The 13565-nt window shown below is 37.4% G+C and overlaps 1 protein-coding gene across 3 annotated transcripts; it reads left to right on the forward strand.

Moving 5' to 3' along the window:
* The first annotated feature begins 47 nt into the window (after positions 1-47).
* LOC103714715 (pectin acetylesterase 12) lies at positions 48-13367 on the forward strand. 3 transcript variants are annotated; one of them, XM_039114665.3, is made up of 13 exons: positions 251-658; positions 1570-1652; positions 1842-1971; positions 2111-2184; positions 3989-4075; positions 4164-4288; positions 4471-4531; positions 4632-4685; positions 4792-4869; positions 5116-5221; positions 5309-5454; positions 8797-8850; positions 12331-12748. In XM_039114665.3, the coding sequence occupies exons 1-12, from the start codon at positions 487-489 to the stop codon at positions 8833-8835; spliced, it is 1155 nt and encodes a 384-aa protein (XP_038970593.1). In that variant the 5' UTR covers positions 251-486; the 3' UTR covers positions 8836-8850; positions 12331-12748. The 3 variants fall into 3 exon arrangements, with proteins under 3 accessions (XP_008800308.1, XP_038970593.1, XP_038970591.1); XM_008802086.6 differs by lacking the exon at positions 8797-8850 and having other exon boundaries at positions 48-658; XM_039114663.3 differs by lacking the exons at positions 8797-8850; positions 12331-12748 and adding an exon at positions 12885-13367 and having other exon boundaries at positions 358-658.
* The last annotated feature ends 198 nt before the right edge of the window (positions 13368-13565 follow it).

Raw genomic sequence — 13565 nt, forward strand, 5'->3', positions numbered from 1 at the left:
CTAAGAAGTTAGCAGCACTACAACAGTACAGGAGAAGTTTAGGCGCAGGAGCCGGGGGAGTTTGAGAGATGGGCTAGAGAAAAAGGAGATCACAAGAACCCATGCATTTATTTACTGAAATAAACAGCTAACGGGCGCAAAAAATCCTCACTTCTCCCCTCCTTCCTTTAAAGCACCGACACTCGAAAGCCCCAACTCTCAACCCTCCTTATTACAGGACAAACAACCCAACCCCTGCAGTTCCAGCTTTCAACTGGAAAAATCACTCACATTGCCTCCTCTCTCTCTCTCTCTCTCTCTCTCTCTCTCTCTGAGATATTAAATAAAGGTGCCAACTTTTTATTTTTTACCCGGCACTTCTTCTTATATATAAGCCTTTGGCCTCTTCCGACTAGATCTGTTTCTCTTGCTTCCCCTCTCCTTCTCTTCTTCCTCTTTTCTTTAGCTGTGAAGAAGAGGAAGGCGAGGAAGAGGTGGAGAGAACTCATGAAAGCTCTCTTGCTTCTTGGGGTTTCGGTTCTGCTTCTCGTGAGGTCTTCTTGCGGCTTTGAGTGGTGGAATGTGAGCGAGGTGCAAGCTGTGACTGATGGATTTGTTGGCGGGAATCCTCTCTTTGTGGGTCTGACCCTCATTCGAGGTGCCGATGCTAAAGGAGCTGGTATATGTGCTTCCATGTCTATTTATTATTGGATCTATGCCCGACGCTTGATTTTTCTTTTTTGGTTGTTGTTTTCGTTCCGAAGTTACTTAAATCTCAGGTTTTGCTACAATTGATGATGTTGATTTTATTGCCAATCTTTGTGATATTTATTTATTGCAATGCTTCTGACCCCGAAAAAATAACCTTTTTTTTGGGGCATCAGTATCATTTGGTTATAAATTTTACGAGTTATATATATATATTTTTTAAAAAAGATCTTTTTGTTTTTTGTTGCTGCTCCTTTTCATTGCACTCATTCCATTACTTTCTTGAGATCATGTAATGATTGCTCATAACATGTTTTATTTTTTTTCTAATTCTTTTTTTTCCTGCTTTTGTCTTGTGGGGTTATTGTGTCCACTCGATACCACCATTCTATTCATGTATAGTGAGAGAATTAATCAACATATCAGAACGTATGGAAGATAACTCTAGATTGGTATACCGCCTGGTTTTCAATGATAACAGACCAGAAATTAAATAGCCTCACATGAGATTGAAAAGCTTTGGACATAAATTCTTGGTGCGATCGGGTCTTTTTATCAGCCATTACCATCTCTCTCTGTTTTCTTTATTTTCTAGTAGGTTCCAACTCGGAAGTTTAATAAATGTCCTTCTCAAAAAAGAAGTTAAATCCATATTGAAAAGTTTGTTGCTTGCAGCATAAATGGTTTCACCTGAATTTAAAATATAGGCAGTCAGTGCTGATCCATTTGCTCAAAGTACGAGCATCATTCTTTTGTTTGACAAAAGTTTGGAGATGAAGATGATAATGCTTGGCCTCTAAAATATCTATGCAATGCCTTGATTTCACTAATTTTATACAGTTTTAATTTCTACCTGTACCTATTTTTTTGTACCTTTTTCAGTATGTTCGGATGGGAGCTTACCGGGTTACCATCTACATCGTGGGTATGGATCAGGAGCAAACAGTTGGCTCATCCATTTAGAGGTGAGAGGACTCACATAAAATATAAAATTAATAGTCAAGTCTGATTCCACAGTCATACTACCTGCACATACTATTAACAGTGACAACTTAGAGTGCACTATAATGATGATATTTTTAAGAGCTTTTGGGCATCCATTTTTCCTCCCATACTGTTACCTATTGGGGATATTTCTTCTTTGGACACACCAGGGAGGAGGCTGGTGCAAGGACATAAAAACATGTGTTTTCCGCAAGACAACTCACCGCGGTTCATCATACCATATGGAGAAGATGATACCATTTACTGGAATATTGAGTAACAAGCGTGAAGAAAATCCTGGTCTGTCTCAGACAGTATCCCCCATGTTCTTTGTTTAACAGGGTTTAATTCTTGTTATCTTTTCTATGAATTTAACAATAAGTATTTCTTACCTTCCTTATATTTACTATTTTACCAATCATTCTTGTACTACTTGCAGATTTTTTTAATTGGAACAGAGTCAAGGTTCGCTACTGTGATGGTGCATCATTTCTTGGTGAAGGTTATAATGCGGTTAGTATAAGATATAATTTCCAGCTATATTACTAGTTTGCTATGTGATTAAGCAATAATTATTGGAGGATGACATTTTAACATGCAGTGTTGATATCATCAGATTCATCATGGTGAACTGTTTATTTGTAGAGTCAGCTAGAACATTTATCATCACATGTTCTCTTACTGTGAAAGCATATCTAGGACACTTTAACTCTTGTAAACATTTCTGATGATGAAGATTTTGCTTTTTTATTCTTTTTGATATTTATCAATAGTTTGATCGCAATTAAAGGAAGAACTTTGTGCTTCAAAAAAATGAAAGGAAGCCCGAAAATTGGTGAAAATTGAAAGGTTTGCTATTACGAAAGGCAAAGTGAGAACGAAAATGAAATATGTGGCTTTTGGTGTTTTTTAGTGCAAGTTAAGCACAAAACTGAGTAAAGAATCTACGGGAGAGAAAAAGGCAAATATTTAGACCATATTATATACACTGAGTATGTGAATCACAAGAATGATCTATGAAAAATGATTAGACCACGAGAAGATAAAAAGGCCTCCTTGATAAGAAGATATTGAATAAGAATCTTGCTAGAAGCGCTATGCGGAAACCAGCACACAATGAAAGAAGAAGTACAAGAGGCTTTAGGAAAAAGTGAAAGAGGGTTTAGAAAGAGAGAAGAGATGAATAAAAGGTGGAATCGTGTTTTGATTAAAAAAATTGATGGAAGGATCTTCTTTGGCCTTGGACTGGAAAAAATGGCCCATGAGTGAATGAGTAGTAACAACTTATATTGAAGAAAGAAAGTTACAAGGTTGTCCCAGCTGTCTTGGATCAAAGCTTTTTATGCTATGAAGCAACTGTTGGGTGCAACTGACAGGAATAAGAACAGGTAAGATTGCTCCTACCAAAAAGACCGCTGGTTGCACCCTTTGTTGCACCCCCATGTCCATTGCCACTTTCGACTATGAGGAATCGAGTTGATTGTTCCCTCTAAAATATCTAATTCTTGCTATAGCTCCAACTCCTGTTCCTACTATTCTCAGCTTGCTAAATGGCTGCCTAGTTCATAACGAATATCCAATTTGCGTTTTCTAAAGTTGCCATTTGCCTATTATATAAGGGCTCATCATTATTTTAGCATCATCACTTCAAAGAAATGTAGGGATTTTGTGGTAGTCCTTACAGAGAAAGAACATTTCTTATCTATATTCTCTTTCTACCAGAATTCATAAATAGAGCTTTCTATGTTATATTCTTTTGTTCAAACTTCAAAGCATAGTGTATTTTCATGAGATGATCCACGAGAGTTACTAATTGTGGCCCATACAATGAAGCCATTTTTTTCTTGATAGAAGTGATATATTCTTCCCAAAATCGACCTGGTGCAATTCCAGAGATCTGAAATTTTCCATATTGCAATTTATGATTGATACTTTATGGAAAGGTTTTAAAGTTCCGTCTGCAGCTCATGAAAAACGCATAACTAACATCACCTAAGCTGGTTTTGGGGAAACATATTACAGATTGATAAAATGATGCAGTACTGGAAGTATTACTGTTTATATGCTTTGCGATTTCTGAAATTTTCCTTGGAATGTTTATAGTGTTTACAGGAAGATGAATTCTATCATATCATCTGCAAGGAATAACATTCTCAATAAGCTATGCCCAGCCTTGTTCAGTTTCTGTTATTGTTGTTTTCTATCGAATGCCTTTTGACTTCTGAGATTTTAATTGTTCACCTTCTTTAGTCTTTGCCCAATAAATGCTTGCCAATATATGCTCAGAGATGTAAAAATATTGCTCTATTGCTTTTAGGCTGCTGGCCTATATTTTCGAGGGCAGCGTATCTGGTTAGCTGCAATGGAAGATCTAATGTCAAAGGGAATGCGTTATGCCAAACAGGTCTTCTTACCCTATTCATGTGATGTGATCTTGAATTCTTGATCTTGGTTCAAGTTCAACACTGAATATATTATATTAATGCTTTCAGGCCCTTCTTTCTGGTTGTTCTGCTGGGGGACTAGCATCCATTCTGCACTGTGATGAATTTCGAGCATTATTTTCAGGAAGCACAAAAGTCAAGTGCCTTGGTGATGCTGGAATGTTTCTTGATGCGTATGTTCTTGACAAAATTAATTTTACTCTTGCATCTCGTCTAAGTTATTGCATCCACTGTTCATTACTGCAATTGAAAATAAACTTTTAATAATGTATGATTTTTTTATTTGCTAAATACACCTCTAATCTGTGTATTTTCTCTAATTTCTGCTGATAGCATTTAGTTTTTCAAATTGTAGAGTTGATGTTGCTGGTGGGCGAACCCTCAGATCCTTCTTTGGAGGTGTTGTGAACTTTCAGGTATCTATGTAATATATGTTGGAGTTGTAAGGAACTAACTATTAGCTCATTTGTCCGATATGTTGCTATTCTATTTATGAAAACTCTCATGACTACCCAGGGGGCGGCAAAGAACTTGCCAAGGACTTGTACTTCTCGCATGGATGCAACTTCGGTAATTTACTTTCTCCATATAGATGGATGACTGGAAACAACAACTAAATTGAATTGCTTTGTTTTGATTTTTTTTTTTTTGTCTGGCCCTTATTTTCTCTTTGCAGTGCTTCTTTCCACAGAACATTGTGGCCAATGTTCGGACCCCACTTTTTCTTTTGAATACAGCCTATGATGTATGGCAGGTATTTTCTTATCCTTAAAAGCATGTAAATGGTTTCCTTTGATACTGAAATGGTACTTAAGGAACCTGTGACTGAACCCATGAAGTTATGAGATTATGACTGCAAATGTAAATTTTTCTTATTAAGTTTTCATATTTCAGAATAATAACTTCAAATAACCCTTGACTAATGAATGGTGCAAACTTAAAAGTAACTAGACCACCTCTATTTTCTCTAAGAATTGCTCCTCTGCTTCTGAATTTTCAGATTCAGGAAAGTTTAGCTCCTAGAACAGCTGATCCTCGTGGTTACTGGCGAGAATGTAAAATGAATTATGCAAAATGTGATGCATATCAAATCCAGATTCTGCAAGGTATTCATTTTCTTCTCTTCTCAAGCTTTGGCTTTGTTAAAACAGGTAAACCATTTTTCATGCACATGGCTTCTTTCTATAATGCAGGGTTCAGGAATCAAATGCTTAATGCTGTAAAAGGATTCTCCATGTCCGGGCAGCATGGGTTATTTATAAATTCATGTTTTGCTCATTGCCAAAGCGAGAGGCAGGATACATGGTATTCAAATAATTCTCCCCTTATCGGGAACAAGGTATCATACACTAAAACTACTTGGATTCAATTTGAATACAAGAATAAATTGTTGTAATATTATACGTTAGAGTATATTCATGCATATGTGTGCCTTCCATGGGTAAAATTTCAAACACTATTTGAATTAGCTATATTTTTCAAAAGAATGAGCCAAGAAGACAAGTATCATATCGCCCATGGATTGTTGAACCATGCTGAACTAGTTGGTTTGGGGCATATCGAACCGGATCGGTCGGTTACCGGCACGATTCAGTGCATTGTTATGAAACGGAGAGAGAGGGAGAAAGAGAGAAAAAAAGATGGGGGGAGGGAGGGAGGGAGGGAGGGGGAGGGAGGGCTTAAAAGCTCTCATAGCTTGTTGGTACAGGGTTCCTATGTTTCCTTTCGAAATAGAAGATGCCCTATGATTTTGCCGATTTGAAATAGAAGTCAGCAAATGGTTTGTCTAGTTCACATTCCAAATGGGCAAAAAATTGACCATTTGCTGACTTCAGTTCGAAACCAGGAAAAAAAATGTGGTTCATCCCAGAACAGCACGGTACGGACCCATACTGTACCATGCCAGTTGCCGACCAGTATAGACCCCAATATCGGTTCAACAAACCCATTATCATCTAAGCTGAATTTATGAAGTCTTTAAGTATATCATAGAAATCTAGATGGAAGTCAAACGATATACAGAGAAATAAGAAGAATTTCATTAATCCAAACTGGCTTCATGCCAATAGGTCACTCATTCAAATGATAAAAGGATGCCAATCCAAAGGAAAAAAGGAAGAACTTCATTTAAAAAAAAAGAAACACAAAAATGATATGAACAAAGAGAACATCTGTAAGAAATAAGGAAGAGCCTCAACATGGCTTTTATCTTTATTTCTGAAGAGACGTTTGACAGAGATTATGTAAAGCTACTGGTGGATTATGACAGGGACAGTTATATTGAATATAAATATGGTAGATAGGTTTCATCCGTTGTACGTTTCTCGTCTAGCTACTTTTTAAATATCAGAGAGCAACTTGGAAAACCGGTAATGGCGGGCAATATGGGTTATCTACTGAGTTAACTATCATATAGTAGACATTCTTTATAATAATCGACACACAAGAACCTAGAAAGTAGCTTCCATGGTCTGCCGTACTGGTCCGTGCCGGCCGGTATGGGCCAGTACGTACTGGTCCCGCCTGGGACCGGTACCGGATCAGTGTGGAATCCGGTACCGGTAGTTTATTGTTGGAGAACCGGTACGGACCGGTTCGGACCGGTACGGGACCGGTTCGGACCGGTACGGGACCGGTTCGGACCGGTACGCGACCGGTTCGGACCGGTACGCGACCGGTTCGGACCGGTACGGGCTGCCACTGGTACGCCGACCGGTACCGGTACGACGGATCTTGGTAGCTCCAAAGAGTAATCACTAAAGTAGGACTGCTAGTGCAAGTGGTAGATTATGTTAGCGATCCGTCAAACTACTTTTAGGCTCTTTTTGGTATGGGGAGAGTTACATATATTCATACCATGGTCTGCCATACTGTCTCGTATAAGGCGTATCGTACCGTACTGGAAGAAAACTAGTACGAAACTTAACTTCAAGTCGGTACAAGCTCCATACCGGCCTGTACCAAAGCGTGCCGGCCTGTACCGAAGCGTGCCGGCCCGTACTGAGGCTTACCGACCTGTATCTAGGCGTACCGAAATAAAAATTGAAAAAAGTGGCTAGAAAGCTATTTCGGTACAGAAGTGTATCATAATGAACCGAACTGAACCGATAAGGTACTGATACAATATCCGTTACCGAGATTACGGACCTTGGTTCATATAGCTGTCATTGCCCATTTTCCAGCCATTGCAACCACTCTTTTTTCGACCCTTGTTGTATCTCTTCACATAATAAAGTGGATAGTCTTTTAGGGGCCTCATTATTCTTTAAAGCTGCAATCTACTATCCCCATGACAAAGGGTTCCATAAACTACCTGATTTTTTTATTTCCACTTGAAATTTTCTTCTGGTCTAATTCATCAAACAGACTGCACTCTATTCCTTGCTAAAATACCTCCATTCAATACTCATTAAAGGAAAGAAATGATGGAAAAAGAAAACTTTATAGAATAAGTGGTGAACATAAAGGAATATCTCATCATGGTAACATATTGTTCCCTGGTCAGAGTGATGCCTTTATATGCTCATAACCATACCTTTCATTTTTGAACTGTCCACGTTGTGTACCCTAGAAAAATGATTAGAGCTGAAGCAGATGTACTTCGATCCTCAATTTTTAAAAGTTTTTACCTTTCTCTCCAGTTTTGCCCATAAGATGTACGAAAATGTTGAACTATAAACAGTCCAAATCTTTTGAATTGACACATACCCATAACTAGGAGATGTATGGCTATGTAGCTGCAGCTTTAGTCTTATGGAACCATGATGAGACAGTTGTGGAATTTTGGAAAGTTTTATTCTAATTTTTAGGAAATATGTTATGGTATGTCAAATAATCCTAAACAAAATCATATATAGTTGCTCTTTTGCATGGTATTTTTTTGTTGCTATACATTTCTTTGTCATGGTCGGAAGGATGGAGAATCGACTGGTTATATGAGATACCAGAAGCCAACAATTCTTTATTTGATATCAAGGTTCATCTTTATGAACTAGATCAATATATTAATCCTCCTGAAATAACTAGTTACAAGAGTCCATAAAAGAATATTTGCAAATGATAAACAAAGAATAGCTAGACCATGAGGAAAACTCCTACAATTATTTCTAGTTATTAGTTGTGGGGAAAGCTGCTAATCACTCTGTTCCATCATCTAAAAGAAAAAAGGATGTTAATCAGGCCTTATTACATTCCGCCTTTATTGTTAGCTTCCTATTCATAAAAGCAGATCCTATGCCCTATTTCTCTCTAGTAGATGATGAACTCCTATTCAAGCCCATCATTGATGAATTGGCTTTTAGTGAGCAGGAAATTGTGAAGTCTGTTAGTGACTGGTTCTCTAATTAGTCTGAAGTCAAGGCAATAGGCTCTCCATACATACCCTTGTGACAAGAACTGTCAACATCGAGAGAAAAGCTAAGAAGCACAGGAGAAAGCACAATAACAATCCTTAGTTCATTAATCTCAATGATAAATAGCAAGAGCTGATGGATAAGAGAATCTATAATCCTTTAGTTTCTTCTATATGTTTGATTCGAGCACAAGCAAATGGCATGTTAATTCTGCAAATCAATAATCTTATATATCATTCTTCCATGTTCATGGAAGTAGAATGATAGAAATTTGGAAGATTTTATCATAGAAGACATGAGAAAGGCTTGTCTTGTTTACATATATGCAGGGTCATAGGCTTGTACAAGACTTTAGTCCAATGGTATAGATTGATGGGAAATTGGTGAGTTTCCAATAATGACAAGTGTACATTGTAGAATTATTTTAAGCTGCCCTTTTTGGTTCTTGCAAACTTCACAATCATTGAAATCAATGAGGAGACCTCTATGGTTCATATTGTTTACAGATGCTATGGTGTTCATGATTTTGAGTAATGCATTATATTGATCTGTATCGACTGTATCATAATATATTAGTAGAAAATGAATTCGCGATATGCCTCTCGTACTGTCAATACTTAAAACTGTACCATAATGATACTGTAGCAATTGGGTACAATCAAGGGTACGAAAATGAGTATTTTAAACTTACCAAGGTCTTGTCCTAGTTTGGGATGGTATGGGATGCTACCAGCCCGACTCTTGGGATGGTCTGGCATCCAATTAGTGTATAAGGACACTATTTTTTTTTCAATTTTTTCTTGTTGAATTTCATTTTTGTCCTAAATGAGTATTTGACTGAATGTTGATATGTCTTCGAGGAGGTTTCTAGCATGGAACAGGCTGGATGCTATATGCTGGATCTGCACTCCTTCCCCTCCTTTATCCTCTCCTTCCTCATTATTTTTCTTCCCCCCCTCTCTCTCTCTCTCCCCTTCTCTTTCTTTGTCTCTGCTTGCATTGCCCCCTGCACTAAGCCAAAGAGAAAAAGAGAATGCCCCCCCCCCCCCCCCCCATTGCTCTCTTTCTCTTTTTTATTTTGAAATCAATCAACGTGGTAGATCGCTCCTGGTACCGGCCGACCGCACTTGGCACTTGTTGGTTCAAACCGTATTGGTTAGAATAGGCAGGACATCCTGGCCTATTAATCGATCAATGTCCTGTAGATTTGTGGTCCTGAATCCTATCAGAACTGGAGGTGCTGATGGTACCATCTCATTTCTGTAGAACCTAAATCCTTACTGAAAACCTGTTGTTCTTAACTGATATGACTCAAGAATGGTCAAGTGTGATAACGGATAAATGGGCATGTTGTGGCTAGGGGATTTCAGAGTGAACAGTGGATAGCAGGCACCATAGCAGGTGCTACAAACCCAAAGTAGGTTGTCAAAACATATCAATATATTTTCTAAGTATCAAAGCAATACTTTACATCAAATTAAGTACAAAGCTATAAAACATCACCGACCTAATTTCATAAGTTATGCACATAATAAGTTTTTTAACTTCATATATTTGATTCATTGATTAAAAGATGAATTATTCTCAATAGGATATTCATATCACGACCGAAAGACATATTACTGACAATTAACACGTTAAAAAGTTTGGGCTGTGACCTGTGGCTAATGGCCATCTCCCTTCCAAAAGATCCTGTAACTCGTGTGTGAGGGAATCTCCCTTGAAATTTCATCTTGCAAATTCTGATCATTAGGACAGAATTTTAAAATGCACTCAATTGTTCAATTTTATTCTTATTAGCATAGAAGTAGGGGTTCAGGAAGTACCCTACCCTATGCAATGGGCCTTTGCATTTTACATCCCATCTTAAATCAGTAAATGCCCAAATTGGAAGGTATTTTTTTTCATCTTTATTCAAATGGAAAGTTATCTTCTCAGCATTCATCAAATCATCCCATATATAACCCATGGCCTTGCCTAAGCACTTCTACTAAGGGCTCCCACAATGTCAAAGCAAATGCCACATTATTCCAAAATTGGAGCCTAGAACTATCCCTTGGATCTTGCTTCCTTGAATTGTCCCAATCACTAGCTCTTTCTCTTACCCATCATACTTTGCAAGTTTAAAAAAGTTACAAAACAAGTCTATCTTGGTCTTGCCACATTCTTTGAAGGACCTGTTTCGAATTTGGATATTCCTACAGATTTGAGCTGAAAATCTTGCAGGATTTATGGAATGGGCTGTTCATTTAAGCATGGTTCTATCAACGAAACACCTCCCAGTCCCAATCCTATAGGAAGAAAAAAGACCTCCAGGTATCTTTTTTTTCTTCTTGAATCCCAAAGACTGATCGCATCTAGCTCTCACACATGGTTCCCTCTATAACCCAAAAGCGTAGTGGCCACTATGACACTTTGTTACCCTCTATATTAAGTGTTATCGGCCCAAATGCTACAAGGTATTATAGCACATAGCATAGTGGTTTAAGTCCAAAATCTCTATGGCAGCCCTATGGCTGATTTTTAAAACAGTATGACTAATTAAGAGACCAATATATTGTTCACGGATTGCAGCTTTAGCAGAGTTTAAATTTGTAGAAGCATAAGAATTTTCCCAAACGATTCATTTTCATCTCCTTGTTTTTCCTGTAAAGTTAAAAAACAGAATGCCCCTCAAATACGATTTAAGTAATATTGATGAAACAGAGATTGACATTCTGATGCAATGGTGACATATCATGGGGAAAACATGAATCTTGGCAAAAATATGATAAATTTGTTTTATGGAATCAAATGGTAAGCTGTGAAGAGGGCACACTTAAGTATAATGAAAATGAGCAGTTTGGTTGGTAAGTCTTGTTAGGTCCTTTGAATTAAATTTAACAGCTCTTTCAAGCAGTTCTCAACATTGTCTGCTCATGGTATTGACATGTCCAACTCATAAGTTTCTGTGGAGATTCAATTGACTGTCTTAATGTCAAGGAGCATCATATTGTACATTTTTTTTCCATAAAAATGTATAATTGATGAAACTGTCTGTCTGTTTGCTTGCTTGCTTCCATTTTTGTTTCTGTAAAATTCAAGCCTGCGCTCCTATAAGATTTCATTTTGATGAAACTAGCTGCACTCTTCATTGATGGAGTATCTAATTACTAGAGGAAAAAAAATAAAGAAATAGTGAAGCAAATTTCATGTTATAATGAAGAAGTTTTGTGCATTGAAAAAAATACTAGTCGCTGTTTGTTTTTGCATTGATGTTATAACCTGTCGTCTGATTATCACATTTTAAGTTATTACTTTTCCCTTAAGTTTAACTGTTTCAGTTCTTCAGTCATCTGGTTGTGGTCTCCATAGGTACTCTTGTAAGCTAGACTCAGAAAAATTTCCAACTGAAACAGTTTGTTTGTTTAAATTTCTTAAAAATATGACTCAATTTGATCTGTGCAAGCCATAAAAGAAACCCTATCGGCTGGCTCGCATTTTAATTTACTGTTTCTGCAATTCTCCTTTGAAAAATGGGTTTAGAAAGCTAAAAGATAAACTGGTCATCTGAAAATTCCATAAAACCCATAAAACTTGCGTTCCATCATAAAGTTCATGAAGCTATTTGCTCAAGAAAGGGGCATAATTATGACAGTGCAGAATGGATGTTTCTGTTGATCAGGCCAGTACTATCACCAGATTTGCTTTCATTTTTTGTGACAAATGAACTTTCGAATTCTCTAGAATGCTGGTTGTCTGTACATTCATCTCTTGGTAGCCACCCATGAATCAAATCATTGTTTCATCCATTACTCATTTGTTCGTATAATTGATAGACCACTTACCAATTCGACTATCAAAATTTTCCTGTTACTGCACAGAGAATTGCAACAGCTGTTGGTGACTGGTACTTTGATCGATCCAGCATGAAGACAATAGACTGCCCATACCCTTGTGACAGGACTTGCCACAATCTGATATTCAGGAGAAGGCAGTGAACGACCATTGATGATTCCTCATAATCTTGCAGCATTGCGTAGTCTTATTTAGGTAAAATAATAACTAGACATGAGCCAACAAAAAAGAATACAGAGGTCTGTAAGTTTCTTGCTTGCTGCAAGCCAGAATCCAGCAGTGAAATTAACTTGTTGGATTCTGCATTCATCCAATAAATGATTCTTCCACATGCTCATGGAAGGCAAAGAAATCTGAAAGTTATCATTATAGCACACGCCAATTGTATCTTTGTATAACTCAACAGATTCAAGCTTAGAAATATATTAAAGCATCTATTATTTATGTCTGCTCTTTCCAAAACGAACAGTTGCAAGGTGATTTTTTTTTTTCTTTTGCTATTTCGAGATTTTTTTACCTCTCCTGTTTGGTGATCCAAAACTAATTTCACTGATCAGCTGTTTTGTATTGCGCATTTCAGTTCAGTTTTCCAGGTTCATTATCAGAAGCTTTACATTTTTCAGCATTCACACGTAATGGCTCTTTTAACATACTACCTGCAAAATAAGACCCAAAGAAAATAACTACAAGAGAAAAACTCAAGAAACTTCGAGACAGATATAAAGTAACAAGAAGCAATGGTGTTTATCATACATGAAGAACCTTCACAGCTGGTTCAATGTTGCTGCACATTCTCAAATGGACATGGAGATGTGTCATTGAAAACTTCATCTTGTTTAGCAAATGTTTCTTGGTCGGTGCGATGACTGACTGCTTGTTAGTACTCGACGATGCATAATATATCAGTTAATTGACCAATCAAAAGACTATACACAACCACATATCAGTGAATTGATTTACTCAACCCCTGTATCTTTTTCAAGAGATTTCTGCCATTACATGGCACTACTTATTTGGCCTCGATGGCAATCATGTATGCAAATGAGTACCCAATAGAGTGTGCACAAGAGTAGTGTTTTGAAAAATCTTTTTTTTTTTGTTCCTTTTTATCAAATTATATATGAGCCTAAAGGCTGATACAAAGGACCTTGGTCTCTAGCACAAGGGCAAAATATCTCATCACTAGTTTCAGTGCAGAATTAGTTCCAAGAGACTCCATCTCGTCATCAACCTCCAAGGATGTCACCCCTTTCACAGCTTG

Source organism: Phoenix dactylifera, chromosome 2 (assembly GCF_051530095.1).
Source record: "Phoenix dactylifera cultivar Ajwa chromosome 2, Ajwa_hap1_PhDact_Kaust_v1.1, whole genome shotgun sequence".
NCBI lineage: Eukaryota > Viridiplantae > Streptophyta > Magnoliopsida > Arecales > Arecaceae > Phoenix > Phoenix dactylifera.